The sequence below is a fragment of the Macrotis lagotis genome, chromosome 1, assembly GCF_037893015.1.
Source record: "Macrotis lagotis isolate mMagLag1 chromosome 1, bilby.v1.9.chrom.fasta, whole genome shotgun sequence".
Taxonomy (NCBI): Eukaryota; Metazoa; Chordata; class Mammalia; order Peramelemorphia; family Peramelidae; genus Macrotis; species Macrotis lagotis.
In genome coordinates, this window is record NC_133658.1 from 140,809,339 (window position 1) to 140,835,081 (window position 25,743).

The 25,743-nt window shown below is 37.6% G+C and overlaps 1 protein-coding gene across 8 annotated transcripts in view; it reads left to right on the top strand.

The window, feature by feature from the left end:
* Positions 1 to 25,743, top strand: part of TACC1 (transforming acidic coiled-coil containing protein 1) — a 130,800-nt gene that overhangs the window by 93,846 nt on the left and 11,211 nt on the right. For 3 of the 8 annotated variants that reach the window (XM_074208867.1, XM_074208894.1, XM_074208863.1), the window contains 6 exons: positions 2,729 to 2,764; positions 4,031 to 4,091; positions 4,926 to 5,133; positions 9,764 to 9,816; positions 20,243 to 20,371; positions 25,244 to 25,320. In XM_074208867.1, the coding sequence (XP_074064968.1) occupies positions 2,729 to 2,764; positions 4,031 to 4,091; positions 4,926 to 5,133; positions 9,764 to 9,816; positions 20,243 to 20,371; positions 25,244 to 25,320 (564 nt within the window). The remainder of the gene's footprint in view (positions 1 to 2,728; positions 2,765 to 4,030; positions 4,092 to 4,925; positions 5,134 to 9,763; positions 9,817 to 20,242; positions 20,372 to 25,243; positions 25,321 to 25,743) is intronic. The other 5 variants (XM_074208866.1, XM_074208900.1, XM_074208886.1 and 2 more) reach the window with 3 other exon arrangements.

Below are 25,743 nucleotides of genomic sequence, written 5' to 3' on the forward strand. Positions count from 1 at the left end.
TTTGCCTAACATCAGATTAGTTGTACAGATTGAGACTCACCAGAAGTATTTTTGTAACTTACAGTTTTGTTCTTGAATAGGTGATAGTTCTACACAAACATTTTTGTTTCATGTGTTTTATTCCATTAGAGGAGACTGAGTCATCAATCAGGGCTTAATATCTAATATTAGAAGAGTAACACTGTGCTAGCCCTATGTAGAAACCTGCCTAAAATTAATATTACAAGGGTTTTTTCATAATGAATAATTTTTGTAAGGGATCATAAGGTTCAGAAAATGGGTTAGTTAAATCTAGCTCAAAGATTTGCATTAATTCCTTTGCTTGTGTGTTAAATTTTTCCCCCTAGTGAATCTTAGGTCTTCTTTTTATTATTTATTTTCTTTATTACAGTCTTGGAGTATGTCTAAATCCAACAATTGACAGTTAAATGCTTTGTACCTCGGACCTGTTTTTAGGAGTAATATGCTGGACCCTTGTATCAAGAAATAGAAAATGGATGACAGAATTAGAAATCAATTGAGGAATTTTCTTCATGTTGGTGTGACTTGATGAGAAATTGAGTAGGGAAAGTCAAACCAATTCCGGTTCTGCCACTGATGAATTGTGTGACTAAGTCACTTCATCTGTTTGGGCCTTTTTCTTTATCTGTGAAATGAGAGGGTTGGATTTAGATGGGCTGTGATTAAGTTTTCATATTTTTGTGGGCTTCCAGAGCTCTGGAGAAGGCAAAAGAGTGGTAGTATACTGGAATCAGAAGGGCCAGACAAACCATACAAATGTCCAAAATTAAACTCTTGTCTTCAGTGAAGTAGCCCAATGCCCTTAAGTGAAAAGTGAACTGAATTTCTAAGAAATTTATGTTTCTTAGCTTATTTGTCATGCTAATTTCCATTAGTGGTATATAATTGATATTTCAGTGGAGTTTGTAGAGAGAGGACCTTGCCTCAGTTCCTGACTGATATTTAATTAGTTTTGTGATCATGGATAGGTTTGAGCAAGTTCTTTTCTCTGAATTCTAATTCTAGACTATGGAAAGAATAATAATTATATCAAGGTCCTTACAGTGACCAAATAGAGTCATATATGTAAAATGCTTTTTAGCTGTTGAATGTCAATAAGGACACCTGGGTTCTTATAGGGCCTCTGACATAGACTTGTTGTGTGACCTTGGGCAGGTTCCAGACAGTTCTTCAGTATTAGAAGTTACTGATGGGGGTGGCATAGTGGCGTAGTGGATAAAGCACCAGCCTTGGAGTCAGGAGTACCTGGGTTCAAATCCGGTCTCAGGCACTTAATAGTTACCTAGCTGTGTGGCCTTGGGCAAACCACTTAACCCCATTTGCCTTGCAGAAATCTAAAAAAAAAGTTACTGATGAGTTGCTGATCTTCATTGATGGAAGGAGTTGCTTCACCTAGAGTTTCTCCAGACTAATGAAATAGATCTAGACCAAAATGAAAAAATATGTGTATGTGTATATAAATAGCAGGGAAATGGTTATTTAATAGTTAATGTTTTGTTGAAAAGGAAGATTGGGAGATATAGTCTTCATACCAAGTTCAGATTGAAGAGAATAGTCAGTCAGAAGAAATCTATGCCAGCAGAAAAGAAATTTTTTTTTACCAATTTTCCATGTACTCAAGAAGTCAGATGCATTTTTTTAGAAGTAGCCACCATTGCTTTCTTCCACAAAATAAAATGGATCTCCCATGACTTTTGTTGATGAATAAATATCTTGATGGGCATTGCTAACAGATGACCCATCTTGATAATCATTTCTTGAAAATTTATCTTCTAAAATAGTACTCTGGCATGGGTGGGGTATTATGCTCTTTGGATAATCCTAGAGATTTCTGGTAGAGAAGACCTTCCTTCATATACTGAGCTGTGACTAAATTTGAGTCATTTGTACTTTACCAGTTATAGTCTGCTAGACAGACAGTCAACAGTACAGTCATAGTCTTGATTCTGAAATTTAAATTCTGTGTGATGGTGGATAGCTAACTCTCAAAGCCTCTTTTTGTTCATCTGTACAAGGACAGAGAGTCAATAATATTTATGTTCTTACATAATTCCACTTATCTCAGAGTTGTGAGCAAATATCTTTGTAAACCAAAGATGCAGCACAGGAATAATGAGTTCTTTATCCTGACTCATATTCTGACCATTTACTATGTGACATCTGATAAGCTTGATGAAATTTTTATATTGTAATTTTTTTTCTATTATTTAAGTTCAAATGTACACTTGGACTAGAGTCACACATTGAGGTCCTGAAGCTTAGAGACAGGTAGTGCCTAGTGCAGAGCACTAGACTTGGAGTCAGGAGGACTGAATGCAAATCCAGCCTCAGATACTTAATATCTGTGTGAACTTGGGCAAGTCATTTGTCCTCTAACTCAATTTACTCTTCTGTAAAATGAGGGTGATAATAGCTTCTACTTCACAATGTTGTCATACTGATCTTTCTAACATGTATCCATGCAGCACTCAACCTTATTTCTGTGGAGTTGAGATTTGTGATAATCATTTGTTCTCCAGTGGTAACTAACATCCATAAATTTGGGCATCCTTTATCTGTACCAGACATCTCAGAGAGAATTTTGAATGCTTTTACATCTACCAAGCAAGAGAGAATCTCCCAGTCTTTTTACATTATTTTTTTTCTCCATCTGTCTGTCTCTTTCCTGTCTCTCTTTTTTAAAATTTTTTTATTTTTGGTGCATCAGGACTACTGAACAAGTGAAATTTCTCTGTTTTCTGTTGTAAGTACTCTTCGTGGTTTCTGTTGGTCCTGGGGGGTGGGTTGGCTTTCTCCTCCCACTGTCCTGCAGCATGTTGGCTTCTGCCTCTGAGTTTTGTTTGATACTGTCCTTTGCTTTTCAAACTCCACCTCATCAAAAAGCTGAGCCTTGCAATTATCTGTATGTAAAGGAATGGAAATTGGCCTTTTAGCCTTAGCTGTGTGAGCTTGCTTCCATGGCATGGCCCTTGTAACATGTCCTGAAATCAGTAGTGAAAATGGTCCCGAAAGCCTCTTAATTGCTTGAGACAGAGAAGACAGCCATTGTTTGGTCAACTCTCCTACTATCTGACCTTGGAAGTCCTTTGTTTAGAGGACAAAGTCCTGGATTCTAGAAGGATGCATTTCTGCTGAGTCAACTGAGCCAACTGACAACTTCAGACAGCAACTGAGATAACCATGAGGGCTTGAGAGAGAGCAGAGCCCTGAATGTACAGATTTCCACGTCAGTCAAGTGAATTCTAACAATTATGTATATGTCAGGTATATCATTTGATTGAAATAAAAAATTTTTTAAAAATCAGATGCATCCTTTTTCTTTTTGAAATAAAAACACAGAAGCATAATGAGATTGTCCAACATCAAAATCCTGTGCCTTCTCAAAATACTAAGTGCCATATTAAATTGTTTTCAGTTTCCCCAGTTCTGGCTGTACACAGGGCTGTACAGGACATAGTGTTCATCATTTGTCTTGTTAATAATAATATAATGTGAATGGTATTGTATCATGCTACTCCAATATTTTTACCTCTGTTGACTATAATTCTCCTTCTTTGGTTAGTAAGTGGAGCCAGGCTACATTTTCTTACTTGTGCTACTTCTAAGGAATTTGCTAAACTGTAGTTTATATAAAACTTGTCTGAGAGCCATACTTTCTGATGAGTATCAAAATCTAATTTGTCAGAAGAGGGGAAAAACTGACTTCTCCAGGCCTGAGATTAAAGTTTTAGGAAAGTGTTCAGTCTTCAGTACTAGCTTGTGGAAGCAACTGAAGTATTTTTCCTTCAAGGATGAACTCATTAGTAGTTTCGGCCTCTTGTGCTTTCCCCATGGGAGAACATGTAGAGTTTTATGACCAATCTGGCATTTTCCATCTCTGATTTATTTGTAGACCTTACTTTGTGCAGTCGCATATGCTTAGCCTGTGTCTGCTGCACACATTTTCTTCCCTACTCTATACCCTAGAAAGTAAGAATATGATTCTAAATGGGCCTATTTGTCTTTCTAGGAGTGGCTGTAAAGGAAAGAAGTATGAAACTCAGTCCCTTGCTTTGGATGTGTGTTCTCAGGTAAGTCTAAGTCTGTTACTTGTGAGTTTCACAGAATATAACTTCTTATTTGTGAATAGAAGCCAGGAATTGTCAAATCCTCCCAACCTCATAATTATGAAATCATGGAAACTGGACCATAGACTTGTCTACACATAAAAAATTTTATATTAAAAAAGACACACATGTATCTTTATATAATTATTTTGGATAATTTAAAGAAAAGATCACCAATGCCTCCCCTACTCCCTACTTGAAGAAAGCAAGAAAACAAATCACTAATAACATTCCTTTTTAAGAATGAAATATTATTTCCAATATAATCTGTTTATTTTATAACGTGAATGTTTAGGGGTTGGGGGACAGGACACAGAATATGCCCATTCTCTCAAAGTATGCAAGTTGATGTTTCTATTACTTAAAGTATATACAAAGGGTACTGAATAGAAAGACTCAAACTAAGTGTTAACTAAGCTGTCTTTCTCTCAAAAAGCATTTACCATTAGTATGTTAGGCTCTACATTAAGCACTGTATCAACTAGAATGATTTGCACCAGAAAAGTGACTAAATAGATCAAATTAAGAACAGGTATGATCTGGAAAAGAGGAAGTAGACAGTTCATGTAAGGAGAGTAAGGGATAACAAATTTGGTTCCCATGAACTTTTAAAGAGTTACAGGAAGGTCTCCAGTGGGGTAGTTGGGTTCTATACAGAGAGTAAGTTTCTTGGTACACCATGACCTTTTTACTGTTTGAGGAGGATTCATAGAAGTGTGTTCTTTTTCTGACTGTGTCCATCTGAGTTTTCCTCTATTGTCAAATCAGCATTGGCTAAGCATCTGTTTCTTTCTATAGGATAAAGAAGCAATTAGCTCCCAGATCCCAGACATTTCAAATAGGGATGGTCATGCCACTGATGAAGAGAAATTGGCTTCCACATCATCCAGCCAGAAACCATCTGAAGCCGAGGTGAAAGGTGAGCCAGAAGAAGACCTGGAGTACTTTGAATGTTCCAATGTTCCTGTGTCTGCCATAAATCATGCGTTTTCATCCTCAGAAGCAGGTATGAGAGCATATCTTCTATCTCATATACTTAATAATTTAGAGCATTCTGAAAGCCTGGCGAGATAGCTGCCTCATGAGAAGGTTAGAAGAATTGGAGTCATTGAACCTAATGGGGTGAGGGGAAGACAACAGGAACAGGACTTGGGCCAGCTCTTTTCTCTGGACTCTTATCCTTAAGAAGAGGGCTTGGAATCTCAAAATTGGAAGAGGTGTCAGAAGTCATGTGGCTCCACACCAGTCACACAAAAAGCATGGATTCCTTTGATAAGCTGCCAGATAGTGGTGATGATCATCCAGCTTCTGTTTCTAGACCTCCAGTGACAAGGAGCTCACAACAACTTCTTGAACTTGTCCACTCTACATGAGGGTGACTAATTTTTAGAGCTAAACATTTTTAGCATAGGCAGCTAGAACTTCGTTGACATAGTCACCAAATTTGAAAGATACTGAAAAGTATTTTCATTCCTTCAGTAGTATAAATATCTCCTGTGTTGGTCTTGGTTCAGCTCTCTGGAGTTGAACAAAACAAGTCTAACCATTCTTCCATTTAATAACCAAACCTTCAAATACTTGATGACAACAATCAAGTCCTATTATCTCCCCACATCTTTTTTTCTCTAGAATAATTCTGCAGTTGTTTATCATGTGGCGAAGCTATCACTTCTTCTGGAAATGATTTCTTTGTCAAGATAGTCTTAAAATACAGGACCAGAATTCAGATTTTAGACTGGGGAACCATGGCCTCTTTTGTTCTGGACACACTGTGCTCCCATTACAATTGCCTGAGATTACATTAATTTATGGAGTTACCTTAATCATATTACTGGCTCATTTTCAAGCTTACAGTCTTTTTTTTTTCTTTTGTTTATTTATTAATTTTAAATTTAAGCTTAGTTTTTCAAAGCTGCCATATCTTTTTCCTATAAACTTTAATGTAACCAAATCTTCACCATACTTGAAAGGTTGACTTTTTAACTTCAACTTGCCAGACTTTGCATTTTCCCCTATTTTGTTTGATCTTATTTGACTTGGATCCACCATTTGAGTCTTCCATTGACTTTTTTTTAACTCAGTTCTGTCATCCAATATTAGCTTTCCTTCCCCAATTCATATCATCTTTAAATTATATCATTTTTTATAGAGAAAACAGAAGCAAATTAATAATTGAATAGGTGGAATTATTCAGCTTTGACTTATTGTCCCCAACATAGGCCTGCCATCAATGCCCTCATTCAAGTTATCAATAAATCAATAAAATATTAAACAAAACTGGACCAAGAAACTTGCTCCAGATCAACACTTATTAACAAGTTACTGACCAGAACCTTCCTAACAGGGTTATCAGTTCACATCTTGCTATCTCATCTGTTAGTATGTTTGCCACATTTTGTCAAAGTAAATGCTGAAAATACCAAGTATACTTACTTCCTTCAAGTCATTGATAGATCAGTATGATACTCTGTCAAAAAAAGGAAGTGAAGTTCATTCCTTATGACTTGTTCTTAATGTACCCATACTGACCATTGAGATTATTGCTTCCTTTTCTGTGCCCCCAAACATCCTTTATTAGTACATTAATATATATTTTTCTAGGATTTGCCATCAAGTTCCCTAGCCTACATATAGTCTAAAGAGTCTTGTTTTCCTTCTTTAGTAAATAAGAAAATATTTACCTGTCTCTAGTCCATCAAAATTTATTTCTTCACTTGTTACTCTTTCACCATTTCACTCGATGCAGTTTTAAGCTTTACTAGCTATAATTCTTCCTTCTTCTTCTCATCTCCCAATATAACAAAAATTTTGTTTTGCTCTTCTGTAAATTTCAGCCATATCAGGCATTGTCATTCCTGACAGTATTCCTGGCTCTTTTATTCTTTATAAGTCCTTGCCTATGTGTAAGTATTCATTTAAAAGCTTGGATTATTGATGGGAGGTCTCATTTACCTCCTTAGTAGAGCTAGTTCAGTTAGCCTCCTTCCGGTGCATTGATGTGTAATCATCTGAACCTCTCTGAGTGTGGGAGTGGGCCAGCACAATCAAATCTTTAGGCTTCTATAAATAGTCCTGCTTTCTGGCATTGCAGAACCATTTGTCCCCTGTATCTTGTACCTTAGGGATACAATATAAAGTGGAAGAAACTTTTGTTGGTGCTCTACAGAAAACACATTAAACTTGGTTCAAACTTGTTGATTAAAGTTATTAGAATAGTTTTGCATTCCATTTCTCAGATGAGGTTTGGAACTCTTTCATATGCTAAAATAAGCTTTAGTAGTCACAGTTCCTCTTCTGCAACAGAACTTTTGCTTTGAAACTTATATGCACATAGATGGGTGAATACTGGATAAATGTATTCTCCCTTCCTTTGACCAGAGGTAGTTCTGACTCACACTAGACATGTGAGCCCCTTAACCTCTCAGCATTTCAGGCAACTCATCAAGCTTAAAAGAGTCACTCAGAAGGTGCCAATCTGGGTTAGCTGAGGGAGTTTCAGACCCTATCCTTCATCATGAATAAATAGATAGCCATGAAGTACTCATGAAAAAAAAAACCTTAGGAAGACATGCAGCAGTTGGGTCAATTCTTTATGGGGGATTTGTGGAAAGGTTTGGACAGCAGTCAGGACAGAAGGCTGGAAGCACTGAAGAAAGGAGAATTCACATTGATTTTCTCGGATAGTGTCCCAAAAATCTTATTGCAGTTTTAAGTCTTAATCAGCTTGAGCATCTTAAGCTTGAATAGCTTAAAACTTTAAACACCTGTATATCTACACACACTTCAGTGATTTATAAAGAGAGATCTGAGAGGCAGTTGTGGCATAAGAGAGCAAGTTTTTGAATCCAGATGGCCAAGTCACCAGCACTTCCCTGGCTCAGTCTCACAAATGCCCTGGGCTATGTGGAGCTGCACCAATGGAGCAGGTTTCCATAATGGGAATTAATTTCCCCATATTGATAAAATTGCACTGGTCTCAACAAAAAAGATTGTATCTCCATATATGGATAGACCATTCTATTCAATAGATATATAATAAAGAACATTTAAACATGTTTCTGTGTTTGTGTTTAATCTATTTCCTCACTAGATATTCTTCTCTCAAAATCAACCAGATCTACATTACTCTTGTCTGGGTTAAAAAAATTCACCCAGACTTGCTGTTAAAATAATATTCAACTCTCTTGTGTTTGCTTCTGTTTTTGGTGCTGTGAACACCCAAGATGCACTTTCCTTGACCAACACTAGATGGCAGCCTTGCCTCTATGCTCTTCAGGCGTCCCTAAGGACTTTTTACTAACCAACTTAGCCCATTTTTTTCCTTGCACTTTTCCTAGCAGAAGTATACAAGAGCTGACAACTCAATTTTTTGTCTTTATTTTTTAGAAATTGGTTTATTTTATATTTACCCAGCCTGAATTTCCTCCTCCCAGAGAGTTGTATATAACAGATTTATTTTTAAGGTTGTTGGGTTTTGTTTTGGTTTTTTTTTGCAAGGCAATGGGGGTTAAGTGGCTTGCCCAAGGCTACATGGCTGTCTGAGGCCAGATTTGAACTCAGGTACTCCTGACTCCAGGGCCAGTGTTCTATCTACTGCACCACCTAGCTGCCCCCAACAGATTTTTTTTTTTAATAAGAGAAAGAAAAGAAAAACTAATTGATGCATCAAAAAAATTGTCAATACAAAGAGCTCTCACTTTATGAAAATCTACATTATGCAAATTTGATTTTATGTAAATTATAAAGAAATCTGTAATCCACAAAAACACCAATAGTACTGTTTCCTCTCACTCCACAGCCTCTCATTCCTGTAAGACTAAAAAAATTAAAAAGCCACTCTCCAAATGCAAAACACACTGCAAAGAGACTCCCATCACGGATTGGAGGCTAAACATGAGACATCCATCAGAGGAGACCTTTACCCTGTTCCACCCATCTACCCGAATTTCCAGTGTCCTTCCTCTCTTCCACCTGGTACCTGTCTTCTGTCTGTTCATGCTTGCGTGCCAAACATAATCTGTCCTTGGCCTCACATATCATCTGTACTCTCTGTCTTTGTCAGTGTCCTGACCCCATGAATGCTCCTTTGGTTTCTCTGTCCCAAGTCTCCATGTGTTCATGAAGTATGTGGTGCTCTCTCTTCCCCATATCCAGGGTCAAATTTGCATTATATTAAAAAATCCTTCATGTAGAGGTCTGCTGAATAGTCCATTTACGTATACTAAGAACTCTGTACCTACCATGTTGCACACAGACTTATTCTCCAACTTATAGTAGTGGGGGAAAATATCAATTATTCAATTATAATCCACACTTACCATTTTATTTTATGCTACCATGTTACTTTCTGGCCCAGATGAAACTATTTCCATCAAGGAATGCTTGTAGAGGAGTTCTTAACATTTTTTTCTGTCATGGACCCCTTTTGTAATCTGAAGAAGAATATATAGTCCTCAGATTTTTTAAATGTATAAAATATATTGGATTACAAAAGAAATAAATTATATTGAATCATTTTTTCAAATATAATTTCACAGGCCATATATTAAGAACCCCTTTTTACAGAGAATTTCCTTTCAAGATGAAATGGATAGATTCCCTGAAACCCTTATAACAGTGATTTTCTATACTTTTAGGCTTAGAAAAAGATACCTGTCAGAAGATGGAGAAGGATGGATCCAGTGCCCTGGTATGTTCAGAACCATATTGTACTTTTGCTTTCATTTTGCAATCTTAGATGGGACTTTCAGACAGGGGACCAGGGAAAGGGAGTCCTTAACCACTTCATCTTTTTTCCTGAGAGGAAAGCTGATCTGGGAGAAACTTTGAGAACTTTCAGAGATGGGGCAGATATTCCTCAGGAGAATGCTATTTTCTAATAGATAGGTACATAGTTCTCACAGGCCTAGATGAGATATGACCTTTTAATGAGTGATAGTCCTCGTGCTTTGAGATATTTCCTCTGAGAATGCCCTTCTCCCCAAAAACCCCCCCAACAATTTTATGTAGAAAAAGTATTGCCAATAACCACCCCCCCCTTTGCTCATACTTAACTAGAACATGGAGATCTTAGATTGTTGGCTCCTAAATTGAGATCAGAAGGGGACCTCAGAGGTTAATCCAACTGACAATTACAGATTAAGCAGTTTAACCTAAATTCACTCAGAGTAAGTTGGCAAATCTGGGATTTTGAGCCATGACTCCAAATTCTACAAATGTCTCCCTGAACTACACTTAAGTCCATCATAAATGAGTCAAGTCTCATCATCAATTTATTACTTATGCTAATTGGTTTCATTAATTGGAGAATAATTATTAGAGAAAGGTAAACTACAAAATGTCCAACATAAATTTGGACTTCATTATAACGCTTCTCAGTATCTCCAGGAAAATGAGACAGCCCAATCTCTACTTATGACTAATAGAACCAGTCTTAATAATATTGATCACAAGTCAATTTTTATAGAGTATTTAGTTGTCTTGTACAACTACAGTTCTCAAAGGATGCTACTCCTAGAGTTATGGGGGACCTCCCCCATCTTCCCTTGATGTGGGAGCTTTGAGGTTCCTTGTCATTTCCAAAATACGGATTGCATCATTCTTATCATTTGTATTTTGATTGCCTAGCATGTAATAGGTGCTTCTTGATTAGTTCATTGGTTCAGGACAAAGTTGTCTTCTCATCTATATAGTATAAAATCCTAGAAAGGCTAACTTACTTATATGGAGAGGGTATTAGACTTAATGTCAGAAGGCTTGACATCCCAGCTCTGATATTTATTTTCTTTGCAGTTCATAACCTCCATGAGCCTCAGTTTAGTCATCTATATAATAGTAATCATAACAGTTGCACTAGATACTAAACAGATTATTAGAAAAGCATATGATATCTATGAATGTAAATAATTACTGTTTTTATGTATTCATAAGAACTCACATTTGCCATTGAGGCACTCAGTGACCCTGACTGAACACATCAAGAGAACCATAATTTAACTGTCTTTTTCTAACTGGCTCTATTTAAAGAATAATCTTATAATAGTGGTTTCCTTTATGGCAAAACCAATAGTGGGTTATCAGTTTGTATTGGATTGTGACTTTAGGAAATTTGTCCGGACCAGAATGATGTGAAACAAAGACCACTTATATTTAATAATATTTAAATAATAATTTAACAGTGAACAGAAATAGGATGATAGAACCAACTACCCTTGACAGGTAGGGGACACACTATATGAATTACAAAGTGAATTCTACCAAGAAGCCTCTTGTCTCCCTAACAATTTGAACAAAATCAAAGTATTCATACAGGGTGAAACACCCCCCCCCCCCAACCCACCATGTGCAAGTGGATATTAGGGATGTACATCAGGATGAATCTGAGGGATGATGATTTCTTTTGACAGCTTTTGTAGTAATAATAACAACAACAACATACATTTGTATAATGTTTTAGGGATTGTTAAATGCTCTCCTTACAAGGATCCTCTTGTAGTGAGGACACCTTTCATTGTACCCATTTTATTGATCATTGAATCCTAGAATGTCACAGTTGGAAAGGACTCCAGCCCACTTGTGCCTGAGGAAGAATCTATTCCAGAGTACTTGATACTGAATACCCAGCTCTAACTAAAACAGCTGCCATCTCTTCCCTAGGACTTTTCCAGCTTATCTCATTTCTTTGGGCTGATCTTAATGTGACATGATCTGAACCCTTCTACCGTTTAGGTTGCCCTTACCAGCAAGTTTTCATTTTGTCACCATCCTTCCTAAAGCATCGCTCTGGGGAGGCCTGTTAGAAACCATAGAGCTCTACAGAGATATGAGTGGTTGTTATTCCCACATCATTGTCATATATGTTGGAAGATCATTTAGGAGTGGGAGATAAGTTAAATAGTAGACACGGTTAATGAGCAAAACCTTCTGGCAAAGTGTAACCAGGATTTGTGAGGGAAGACTGATTAAATTAAAGGGAATTAAAACATCTTACTTTGTAGAATAGCAGTGTGCGAACAGAGATGGTAGAAAAGCATTTTTTTTCAGTTAATTGCATTTTCCCATCACTTTACTGAGAGGAAATTGAAGCTTTAAAAAGTTAAATAATTTGTCAATGGGTTCAGAACTACTTGGTATCCAAAATGCTATTTTGAGTCCAAATTTTGTGCTTTTTCTACTACCCCACAATGCTACTGAATTACAGGGTCCCAAGGCCTGACTAAATCATTCTTGGTCTCTTGGTTCTTTCCCACCTCTGTCCCTTTGGTATAACTTGCCCTTCCTGTCTGGAATGCTTTTTCTTCCTTACTTAACTCCACCTCTTGGAACTCCAAAGTTCCCTTAAGAGATTACCTTCAGATATCCCTCTAGTGCTTCCAACCCCTACCTCAAAAGACACTGTATTCATTTTGTATTTACATCAGCACATGTCATGTTCCACAGTAGAATAATACAATAATAGTAAAAGCCATTGTTTATATAGTACCTTAAGACAGTGCTTTATGCATATTATTGTTTATAGTCCTTGCAAAAACTCTATAAAGTAGGTTCTGTTATCCCCATTTTTCAAATGAAGGAAGTGACCCTCAAAAGGGTTAATAGACTTGCCCAGAGTCACAGAAATACTAAGTGTCTGAGACTGGATTTGGACTCAAGGCTCTATCCACTGTATCATCTAACTACCTCTTAAGACACTTTATTTCCTCTCCCCTTGAGATCAGTAGTACCAGCATTATTATTACCCTTTTTAAAGAACCAGAAATAAAATAGCTAATAAGAGGGACAGGATTCAAACCCCTTTCTCTTTACTCCAAGATCATTATCCACCCAGTTTCCCCAAATCATTTACCTTAAAGACTCTTCTTTTCTGAGATTGCCTCTCTGATTTCATTTTGTTTTGAGTTTTTTAGATATCATCAGGATTAAGTGATTTGCCAGATGGTGTCTTGGCCAGATTTGAACTTCAATCATAATTTTTTTTTTAGGTTTTTGCAAGGCAGATGGGGTTAAGTGGCTTGCCCAAGGCCACACAGCTAGGTAATTTCAATCCTTTTGACACAAGAGCTGGCGCTCTAATCACTGCCCTGCCCCACCTGCCCCAACTTGCTCTCTCTTCACACGAATGAGAAGTTCTCCTGATTATTGCATCATGGTCAACACAAACTCTTGAGAGTAGAGTCCCTCCTTTTGGCTTTTCTTGAGGTTACTAACCTCACCAGTTAATCATTTCTGTAATTTCCTTGTAACTTCTTTTATCTCCTCATGTTCCCAGTTCAGTCTGACATTAGTATTAAGTATAAATCTCCTTTCATGCTTCTTTGAATATATTTTTCAAGTTGTTTCTTGCCCCATTTCCAAACTAGTCCTAAATATAGTATATCTCAGTAGTTGTGTTTACTCTAGATAGACTTACTATTAATGAGTGTGCTGTAGGATAGGCAGTTACTGTATGTGCTGTATTGGAAAAGAGGTTAGAGAGAGCACTGTGGAGTAGTTTCCTTTTAAGTTTAAATATCATAAGTGAAGATTTAGCAAGTATACTTTTTTTTTTTCTCTTGAGTTTTGTTTTGGTTCTGGAGATTTTTTTCATTTAATAATGTTTTACTTTTTTCACATATAGTTTTCATTTTTTGTAAGATTTTGAGTTATAAATTTCTCTTCCTCCTCTTGAAGAGTTTGTTGAGAAAAAAAGTCTTCACTGTTTGAAATCAAGAAAAACATTTTTTTAATTGCTGTATTTATAGCTCTAAAAATCTAAACTTCATCAGCATTTCAGCCTAATTCAATTAGAAGTCTGTTTCCTGTATATCATCAAGTATACATTTCTCCTTGGGATTATTGTTAATATGATTTGTCCTGATGTTAGTCCTGCCATCAGTACATTCAATTTAGACAATAGATGTCCATTCATCATGCCCAAATAATTCAATAGAAGTTATTTCAAGCATGTTAGGTCAGGTTGCAGGCTATTCAAGTCAGGACAAAATCGTGTAAGGCAGATCTATTTATTGGCAGCATAAAGCTTCTATTTAGACAAGAAAATAACTTCATTCACTATATTTAAAGACTCACAGTATTCTTCCCAGTCTTAATATCTGAAAATGAAAAGTTCTGTATGCAGGTGATTGGGTGGGTAGCTTTGTGGATAGAAAATAGACCTCAGATCAGAGACTATTTAAAATTTGTGATCCAGGAAAAAAACTATTTTTTTTTAAGGTTTTGGGGGTTTTTTTTGGCAAGGCAGTGGGGTTAAGTGGCTTGCCCAAGGCCACACAGCTAAGGTAATTATTAAGTGTCTGAGGCCAGATTTGAACTCAGGTATTCCTGACTCCAGAGCCAGTCCTCTATCTACTGTACCACCTAGCCACCCCCAATACATTTAATCTTTACCTGTATTTGGGAAAAGAAAAAAAGAAAGAAAAGAAAATGGGCCTCAGAGTTTAATTCTGGCCTCTAAAACATACTGGTTCTGTGATTCCTGCCTCCTCCCCAAATAAGTCCCTTAATCCCTCTGTCCCTCCAGATGACTTAAAAACTATTAGAGACCAGTCTACATTAGAATTGCAATTCTAGTTCCTCCACATATACCCTTTCCCCCAAATTAATATAACATGGACTGTGTTGTAGTGACCTCCAGGGTTGCATAAAGCTTATCATTGTGGTTCCCTCCCACCCCTTGACTGACTGGTGGTCATAACCTCTACATCTTTGTAGATCATCTTCTTGACTTGCTGCCGGAATATAATTTTGGTGGCCAACCTTTTGCAGGGTGAGCCCCAGGCAGTGACACTCCAATCTGGGGTCTTATCCAAAGCCTTTGCAGTTTGACAGGCCTCATCAGAGATTGTGCTGCATGGTTATCGCCTGGGAATGACCAAGAATACCTCTGCTCTGTAGGTGAGGCAGGTACCCAAGAAAGACTTCAGCATGGACCTATTTAAATCTGAATCATTCTTAACAGTGCTTCAGTTGAAATAACCTTGTATCAGAAAGCAGATTGTCTGGGTGACTAGCTCAGCTGTTGCCCTCCTGGATCCTGAGATCACAGCTAAAAAGGAGGGACCAGGAGTCACCTAGTCTAGCCTCCTTAACTCATAGACGAAACTAAGGCCCTTAAAGGTGAAAGGATGACCTTGGGCTTATCTCTTTCATTCTTGTATGAAATTAGGATCACACTATCCACCCATTTTATTTCAGAGTTGTTAACTGATGGCATTATTATTTTATTTTATTTTGCAAGGCAAATGGGGTTAAGTGGCTTGCCCAAGGCCACACAGGTAGGTAATTATTAAGTGTCTGAGGCCTGATTTGAACCCAGGTACTCCTGACTCCAGGGCCGGTGCTCTATCCACTGTGCCACCTAGCCACCCGATGGCATGATATTTTAAAATCTATTAAAACCATGAATTACTGTTCATGTATAAGGGAATATTGGAAACAGAACTCTTTTCTAAATAGTTGCTTAAGACCTCTAAGGGGGGTGGGGGCTAGGTGGCGCAGTGGATAGAGCACCGCCCCTGAAGTCAGGAGTACCTGGGTTCAAATCCGGCCTCAGACACTTAATAATTACCTACCTGTGTGGCCTTGGGCAAGCCATTTAACCCCATTTGCCTTGCAGAAACCTAAAAAAAAAAAAAAAAAAAAAAAAGTAGGTAAGACCTCCAAGGAGAATTATTTTTTAAATAATAGTAGACCAGAGATTAATTAGAAGTAGCACTAAAAGTCCCACAGTTTTGAAAATGGAGAGGTTTAGCTGGAAGACTTAACAGTTAAGTTAGCAGAGATTGACAGTCTTGTGTCTTAAAGAAATTCATGGACTCTATGGAAAGAGATAAATGATGTGAGTTTCTAGTTTCCCAGCAAAATTCACCATACACTTTAGAAGCCCCACTTCTTTTATATGGTGACCCAAGAAGAAATAGGTATAGTGAAAGTATCTCTAGGCCCAGGAGGATGCTGGAACAATCACCATCTCATAGGACCCAAAATCATGATCTCTGTCAACTAGAGCCCAGTGACCTTGGGTTAATCCCTTAGATTTCCTGAATTTCAATTTTCTAAACTATCAAAAGGTTGTTACTACTCATGCTTGGTGCCTAGTAGGCTCTTAAGTGCTTATTGGATAATTTAAACTGGTGAGTGAGAACAGACCATCTTGGGAAAAGAACCTGAGATGAATTTCATGCGGGAAATTCATTCTATCTCCATGCCCCTAGAATGTGGAAGAGAACAAAGCTTAGACTTGAGTCCAGCACACAAAGCTCTATCAAGACAAAATTTGCCCCCTTGCCCCCCCTGCTCCCCTTTTTAAAAACTCTATCTCTTAATAAATTCATTCCTCTCCAGCCTCTGTGTGACTGTTTTATAATACAACTTAATCAGTGCCAGCAACGGTGTGTCCCCACTTAGCATTTAGCCCACCCAAGCAAAGTGTGTTCCATCGTTTCCTTATCTTGAGATTGGAGATGGTCCAAATGATCTCTGTTATCAATATGGAAGGAAGCAGCTGAGGGGATGGTGCCTGAGGTCCCTGCTGCCCTTGTGACAAGGGCAACTGAGGTTGGGATTAATACTGTCAGCAGAATGAACTTGGACAGACCAGTGACCTCCATTCTCCCCTCAGGGACATTAGCAAAACAATGTACCAGCATCCTCTCTCTGCTTTTAAAGCAGACTGTGATCAGTTCTGCTGCCTTGTAAAAGTGATTTATTTTGCCTTTATGATTTTCTTGGCTGCAGTATTTGACTTAGACATTCAGTACTGCCATAGTTTAGAAAGGACATTGATAAACTGAAGTGTCCATAGGGAGGCAACTGGAATGATGAAGTTCCTGTTAAATAAGGACTGATTGAGGAAACTGAGAGAAAAGGAAGGAAAATAAGTATTTATATTGGACCTGCTCTGTTTAGGTCCCTGGGCCAAGCACTTTCATTTGGTCCTTCTACCTTGTGAGGTAGGTTCTCTTAGTGTCCTCATTTCACAATTGGGGAAACTAAGACAAAAAGAGGTTATGTGACTTGTCTGGGGTCGCACAAGTAAGTGTCCAAAACCCAATTTGGTTTTCCTGAAACTCGTATCGATACATCACAAATGTTATCAGTCATCGTCTAATGGATTTTATTTAATCTTATGCCTCTTTGACCTCGAAATAGAAATTGATGTGGACCAGCCCTTTCTGTATTCTCTCTCCTTTTTTAGGCTTTCTTGGTACTCTTCTTCCTGGATTTCCTCCTGCCTGTCCATTCTCTTCCCCTCCACCTCCTTTGCTGATTCTTCCTCCATGTTACTAACTTTGGGTATCTCCCCCCCCCCCCCCCCCAGGTTCTGCTCTGGACTCCCTCTCTTCTTCCTTTGCACTGTCTTAGCTGGTGATTGCCTAAGCTCTTATGGGTTCAGTTGTCATCTCTACAGAGATGTTTGTCTGATCTTTACATCCAGCCCTGGTTTCTAGGCTGAGTTGTAGCAGCACATCTCTAGTAATCTCTTGGACATTTCAAATGAGATGTGCCCTAGGTATCTTAAACTTGGCATGTGCAAAACAGAATTCCTTCTCTTCCCTGGGGCGCCTTGCATGTGTACACATGCACACACCCTCCCCCTTCCAAATTTCCCTGTTACTATTGAGGGAAGGATTGCTTTTCAGGCATCTGGGCTAACGATCTCCGAGTCATTTTCACTCACCCCCATTTCTCCAGACTGCTGTCAAGTGTTGTCCTTTCTGCTTTCACAGCATCTCTTTTATCTATATTCAGGCAACCATAGGCCTAGTCTGGGCCCTCATCACCTGCCTAGACAGCTGCTGGTGGATTTGTCTGCCCCACGTCTCCCCACTCCAGTCTATCCTCCACTAAGGTGACCGTGTCACACCCTGTCCCACACCTCCCCTTTGTGACCTCCAGCGCATCCTCATTATCAGTAGGATAATTGTAAATAACTTGTCTAGCCTGTAAAGCTCTTTATAACCTGATCCCTCTCTCCCTTGCTAGTCTTAGCCCACCTTACTTTGCCTCCTTTGGGTCTGTATAATCCAGATGCTCACACTTGTCTTTGCACTGTGGTCCTATGCCTGACACACACACCAAGTTGACTGCTCCATCATGCCTAGAATGTTCTTTCCTCTTCCCTCCCCTCAGTCTTAGTTTCTCGGCTTTCCTCGGGAGTCCCTCAAATCCTTTCTCCGTCTGCAGAATGCTTTTCCTGATCTTCCAGTTCATGCCTCTTTCACCCATTCTCTGTCTTCTGGGTACTAATTATTTACATGCTGTTTCCCTCATTAGAAAGAATACTTTTTGAAAATAGGTAGTTTTTATTGCCTTTGTTTATCCTCCTACACTGCACTGTTTAGTCATTTAGTCCCATCTGACTTATTGTCACCCCGTGACCCATATTGTCTGTGGGGTTTTTCTAGCAAAGATACTGGGGTGGTTTGCCATTTCCTTCTCCTGTGGATTAAGGCAAACAGATGTTATTTGACTTATCCTGGGTCACACAGTTAGTAAGTCTATGAGGCCCATTTTTGAACTCCGCTCTTTCTGACTCCAGTTATCTGCTGAATCATCTAGCTGCCTCATATAATCATTAATAAATCCTTATTGATTAATTTTTCCTTCTAGAGATTCCATTTTCTTTATCTGAAAAATGGGGATGGAAAATGAATTAAATAGTTTCCAAAGTCCCTCCTAATAGCCATAAAATCTTGTGGTTCTGAAGAATCAAGGAGAAAGATCACATCAGCTTTTAAAAGTAACAGGAAAATCTGAAGGAGGCATCCCTGGAACTGGGCTTTAAATATGGGAAAGATTATAACTTGTAAAGATAATATAGATAAGGGACAGCTAGGTAGCACAGTGGATAGAGTACTGGCTCTGGAGTCAGGAGCACCTGAGTTCAAATTTGACCTCAGACACTTAATAATTACCTAGCTGTGTGGTCTTGGGCAAGCCACTTAACCTCATTGCCTTGCAAAAACCTAAAAAAAAAAATACAGGTAGTTAGATTGCACTGTATTTTAGAGTTAAGAGTTCTATCCAATTTTTTAAAAAAAAAATTTGATCTCTAAAAGGAATGAACTTTTGTTACATAGTCACTTAGGTGGAAAGTAACATCTAATTATTCAACAGTAACTGATAAATGATATATTGCAATCTAAAGTAGTAGTACCTGACCATAATCTCTAGAGGTTGGTGGATCTATTGAGTTTGGCAGCCCGGAACTGCAAAAGGGCTAAAGACAGTTGAGTGCCCCAGTATGTTAAGTCTAAGAGCAAGTGCATCAGATTCCATGTTACTCATCAGTGGGATTGAGCCCATGAATGGGTGAGAGAGGGAGGTCCAGAATTTTTAAAGTGTTTCAATTATGTTCAATGTATTTAAAAGTGTTTCAATGTAACACTTGAATTATTGGACTTAGAATCAAGAACAATATGATTTCATATACTGATCCTAATATTGGATAAGAACGTCTTTAGTACTCACTTCTTCAAGGGCTATTGTGAGATTTAGTAAGGTAATATACATTGCTTTGTATACTATTTTTTATTGTAATACTTTATTTTTTCTAATTATGTTAAAATATTTGTTTTTATCATAAAGTAATATATATAAATATAAATTGCTTTTATCTGTATGACCTTGTTCAAATAACTTAATTTGTGTCTGAATTTCATTTGTGGTATTATTGTTGTGTGGCTTTATAATATGAATAAAATATGGAATATAATGTGGTAAATATATGGGTAAAAAATTGGATGTAATATAGGTAAAAAACCTTTGGTAAATATATATCATTGACAATATAGCTCTGATTAGGACTGGTCCCTCACTGACTTTAAAAATGGTTTCCCAATCTATTTTAAAAATTGAAACAAGAGGAAGAACATCTTGTTAAGCACTTTGACTGAGAACATCTGAATTGATCCTCTTGACATCTGATATAGCTATTTTTAAGCAGAGACTACATCAGGATCTGACCATTTCATGTGTTCTTGTTGGCTTGCTAATAATTTCTAAAGGGAGGCATAATTTATCAGGTGGAAAACCTCAACACAGAGCAGTTTTGGAGGTAGATTTAAGTGTTGAAGCTGGTGGTATTCACTTTAATAATGTTTTCCTTTCCACAGGGTGTATTTGATCTTTGCCCAACGGAGAAAGCCCCTGTGTCTGTGGCATGTGGAGATGAAAGTCCCCTGGATAGCATCTGTCTCAGTGAATCAGATAAGACTGCAGTCCTAACTCTAATAAGAGAAGAGGTAATGATTTTGGGTTTTGGCCACTTAATTTACAAAACCCCAAATGGTTGGGTGTTATTCCTTTTAACCAGAATCACATGTACATTGAAGTTATAGGACTCATAAAGAGTAACATAAAAAGAGTGTGCTGGATTCAAAAACAATGGACATGGGTTTGAATCCCTGACTTTGAAATTTATTTGTGTTCTTAGGAAGAATGATAGATAAGCTTTCTGCCTCTGGTCCTCTTTTCTGCATAGTACCACAGCATTCTGTCTTGGTTACTATCATATACTTAGGGAATTGCAAGCATTTTATTTTTTTCTGTGACTACTGATGATCTTAATCACCATGATACAGGAGAAATAATAGTGATTTGTCAGAGTTCAAAGTCTGCTTCCATCTATGACCCTCTCCCTCTTCTGTAATATAAGATGATCTCCTAGATCTTACTAGATATATGAACCAATGTCCTTAATCATAGGTGAGTTGTTACTTAAATGATTAGCCATATTAGAATACCACATAAATACAATCAATTTTGCTATTTCTCCATGGTCATTTTGGACAGTAGTCAATGTTTACTCTGTATTGCACAGACACATAAACATATATAGAAACTCCAAACTTCTTTATTTATGGACGTCAGATGACAAAGAATTAGTACCTACTTTCTCAGGTCTATAATGACCAAAATTATTTGTGTAAAATAAATGCAAGTTGTATGTATCCATACTGCCCACCTCTCCCTTCTAGTGTGCTTGTGTCCTGGGGATTTTTATGTTTTACTGATACCATCCATAATTGCTACAAAACATATCACTCTGACTCCACAAAAGGTCAACTAAAGTGTCTTATGAAACACAAAATTCTCAACCCAAACTACATTTCTGACATCAGAATCCTATTTCAAATTTGGATTCCTAGGGCCGGCTAAGGTGGTGCAGTGGATAAAGCACCGACCCTGGAGTCAGGAGTACCTGGGTTCAAATCCTGCCTCAGACACTTAATAATTACCTAGCTGTGTGGCCTTGGGCAAGCCACTTAACCCCATTTATCTTGCAAAAACAAACAAAAAAAATTTGGATTCCTTCACCCTGATATATTCTATTTCTCCTATGATTAGAGACTCCCAAGTTTGGCATGCCATTTCTATCACAGGTCACAGCATGAACATTATTTCACCATCATTCCCCTGCTGACCATCTCTGCTGAATCCAACAAGTTTTTATTTGTTCAGTGTAAGACACCAGGCTAGCTCCTGAGGATATGAAAACAAAAAATGAAAAACAGTTCCAGCCCTCAATGAGTTCATATTTTACTAGTGGGTAGCCATCTTAACTAGATGGTCAAACGGTTTTGAGTTTTATCATCACTCCTTTAAGGAATATTGAAGGACCTTGACAGCCACAGTTGTGACCTTATTGATCTTGGCAGGTCAGTTCCTATTTTAAAACAGAACTGTATAAAGCCAAATAATAATGCTCAAGAGAAACAGCATGATAACCAGGGACCACAAGCTGTGATATTGTCTATTCTATAACTCAGTTGGGGTGGCCAAGACTTGAGATCTCAGAACTATACAATGTAATTGTATAGATATATGAAAGACTTTAATATTTTCTCATTCTTTGCAGAAATGGGGTCTGTGGGTGTATATATACTGCATGTAATGTAAAACTCTTGCAATGAACTGCTTAAGTTAATTTTTCTGACTTTTTTAGTTTTTTCATTGTTATAAGGGATGATTCCCCTGGAGGGAAAGCATATTTTAAGAAATATAGGTGATAAAAACAAAATTAAAAAAATTTTTTTGAAAGTCCTTTCAGACTAAATTTGGTAAGTCTGAATTTATGAACATAATCTTGACTTCAGTATCCTTTCCACATTTCAGAATTTTGTCCTCCAGATGTTGTGGGGCTTCATGGAGTGGTGCTCTACTAGGCTAAATTGCTTATTAGGTCCCAAACCCTATGTCCAAATGTCTCTGTGTATTTTATCATGAGTACTGTTTCTACGAGAAGTTAATAAAGTAGCAATTTGACCACTCAGGTTGATAGGCATTCATATGTACCTTGGAAAGTTAATATGCTGTCTATGATACAGAGGGCTTTCCAAGTCCCACTTCTGTACTTCAGTAATGAATCTCTGATTGCCCCACTTAACAAAAAGAATAGAATTAACTTCCTCAGCACACCTGTCATGCCCCAACCCTTCATACATGTTTTTGATGAAAACTCATCTCTCAGGTAGCAATAATCATCACTAACTAGCCTGTTAGAAGCTACACTTTCTCCCTAGAAATCACAAGGATGGAATGTCACACTATCAGTCATCTGGAGAAAAGAATTATTGGTATTATAGACAGATAAGAAAATGGTGCTCCATTTGTTAAGCCTAGGGTACCCTAGAAAGGAGCATAAGCCTTTATTTAACCAAGAAATTTAAGATCCCAACTTTCCTATGATCTCATCAAAATTACCTATGAACAAAAGAGCAAGACTTGTATACCCAGGTTGATTTTACTTACTAGCATGCCAAGTCTATTTCCTCTTGCAGAGAAGACATCATTTCAGATTTTGCTTCTACTCATTTATATATCGCTTCACGTTTTAGGTAATGAGTGGACAGCTATCATACACCTGCTAGAACAGAATAGCCAGGCATGTGGAGTGTTCAAGATTCTACAGTTGGTCATCCACCTCTTTTGATGGCTTTGAATTCTAGCATAATATTGAGTTGTGTGTACCTGCAATACAGGTCAAAGATGATGTAGAAAAACTAGTAGGATTTCTAGTATTTAACCTGAGTCTTTAGTCATCTCTCTCAATGTACTTTATCACACACCTGCCACATTTATAGGCCCAAGATGCTATCCTGATGGTCATATGGTCAGTTACTTTATCCTACATTTATGTCCCCAGAGACTTGATAATTCTCACAAGATATATTCTGATTTTTTTGGAATTTTTTTGGAATTCACTTGTCCAACATCTACTACCTCCAGTCTGAGAGGAAGTAGAATATATGTATTGTAACCTAAGACTTTAATTCTAAAACTATTAATTCAAACCACTATCGTGATTGAACCTTAATTGTGCTCTAGTTTATTGTATTGTTAAACCATTTCTATTAATTCACCCATCAAGAACATTCTCTTTGTTAACTTCAGAGTCTTATCCTCTGTTCTCATCCTTCATCACTCAAACCACAGTGATTGAACTAACTAAATTTAGCTGTTTGCCAAGAAGAACCCCAAATGGGATCAGAAGAGTGTGAAACAACTCAACAAATGCAAGAGACTTAGCTGAAGGGCTGCTGTTGTTCTTTGTTCATGAAGAGGACCAAAATGGCATCACTGTGTTGGGTGGATCCAAGTATAGTGTATGACTGACTGCTCAAGCCAATATGAGCTTGGAAGGCTCTCTACCACACATTGGGCACAGTTAGTCCATATGTGGCATTTAAATGACTGATCAAGTACTACTAAACCCAAGAAAAGTTGCTTTAGATTCCAAATTAGGTCTAGGCTGCCTTTTGAGAATCTTAATCCTGCAAGACATTATGAAACCTTTTATTTCCCTATATTACTAAAAACTTAACCTTGTTAATTCTTGAGTTTGCTGCATAAGAACCAACTTAGTCCTGGGTCTCCCCTTCTAGCACTTTCTTATCTCTGTTTTCATCTACTCAGTAATCATGAAAGGGCAGAAAGGATTCATTGTCCTGGATTCTTGGCAGTTTCAGATACACCTCTGGTTTAGTTAGCCAGGAAGGCCCACCATAGAAGCAGAGGACAGGACCTTTCCCTGGCCTCACTGCAAGTAGAGACATTCTGGCATCAACATCTCTAAAAGCTCTAACCCTTTGGCACATAGGAAAACAGATAGTACAGACATATGTACTGCTGTACAAATACCTTCCTGAAAAAAAGACAGGCTTGAATTAAAAAACAGATAGAGGGACAGCTAGGTGGCACAGTGGATAGAGCACCAGCCCTGAAGTCAGGAGTACCTGAGTTCAAATTTGGCCTCAGCCACTTAATAATTACCTAACTGTGTGACCCTGGGCAAGTCATTTAACCCCACTGCCTTGCCAAAAAACCCAAAAACTTGATGGAGTTCATAATCTAGTCCCACTCAGTATCTATTTCAATACATTTAGATTTTTGTTCTGATGTGTTTAACTTGATGCTGATTCTGTATCCCTGCATATTCTATTCCCCAAAGTAAGAGTATCCTTTGATACCTCGATCTGATTTAGTGACATTGTTCCTGCTTGCCCTTGTCCCAGCTTAAAGACTGGAGCTATATCCTAATTAGCACTGTCAAGTTTCTGTTCCTGGACATTTTCTGGCCAGTAACTTCACCTGAGAGTGCTTCTGGTTAGTGACTTCATTGTCCAAGCAGAAAGAAAATAGTTAACTCGGTCTGATTTTGATAGAACATATAGTAGGTATTTCTATAGACCCACAAATGTTCTATTAATAACCATAAAATTATTATTCAACTTGGTACAGGAGCATGTTATGTTGAAAAAAATGAATGTTTTTGCAAGTTTCATTTGTTATTTAGTTACTTTAGGTTCATTTATAGGGTAGTTAGGAAAAAACTAACAAACTGTAGCTATAACTTGTGAAATTCATATTTTGGCATAAAATATTCAACATTGGGATGAAAGGGCTAAGAAATTTTAAACATCAAAGAGTTAATACTGGTTTTCAGACAGCACTATCAATGTGAGATTTATTTTAATAGAGACTCAGAAGGTGTTTGATTTCTCTATGCCCATTTATATTAACACTATTTAATCTGAAAAGCCCAAATTTGTACCAGTAAAATGTATCAGAAGAGCTAAAATCAGGTTTTTTTGTTTTTTTTTTTAATACTGCAGATAATCACTAAAGAAATTGAAGCAAATGAATGGAAGAAAAAATATGAAGAGACTCGACAAGAAGTCTTGGAAATGAGGTTAGGGTTTCAGCAGAATTCTTAGGGAAGACCTTTCTGTAATATTACTTTTGAACATATTTATGAATTTGTAATTCCCAGGTTAACAGATTGCATAAAGTTTGCAGACAAGAGCTAGTGATTTGCAAAGAAGCAGATTTAGATCAGCTTATAAGAAAAAACTTCTGAACAGTTAGAACTATCCCAATATAGAACTGGGTGTGATGTGTTCTCCTTTGCTGAAGGTTTTCAGGTAAGGTCTGGGTATATTAAAATGGAGATTCCTTTTTGGATATGAGTTGGACTAGCCTATCACTTATTGAGGTTTCTTCCAATTTTGAAATTCTTAATTCTGTGGTTTTTGAACATTGAAGAACATGGCTTGCCAGGGATGTGGCTAGAGAGCTGAGCCTAGAGCCAGGGAGTCGAGTTTTAAATCCAGAG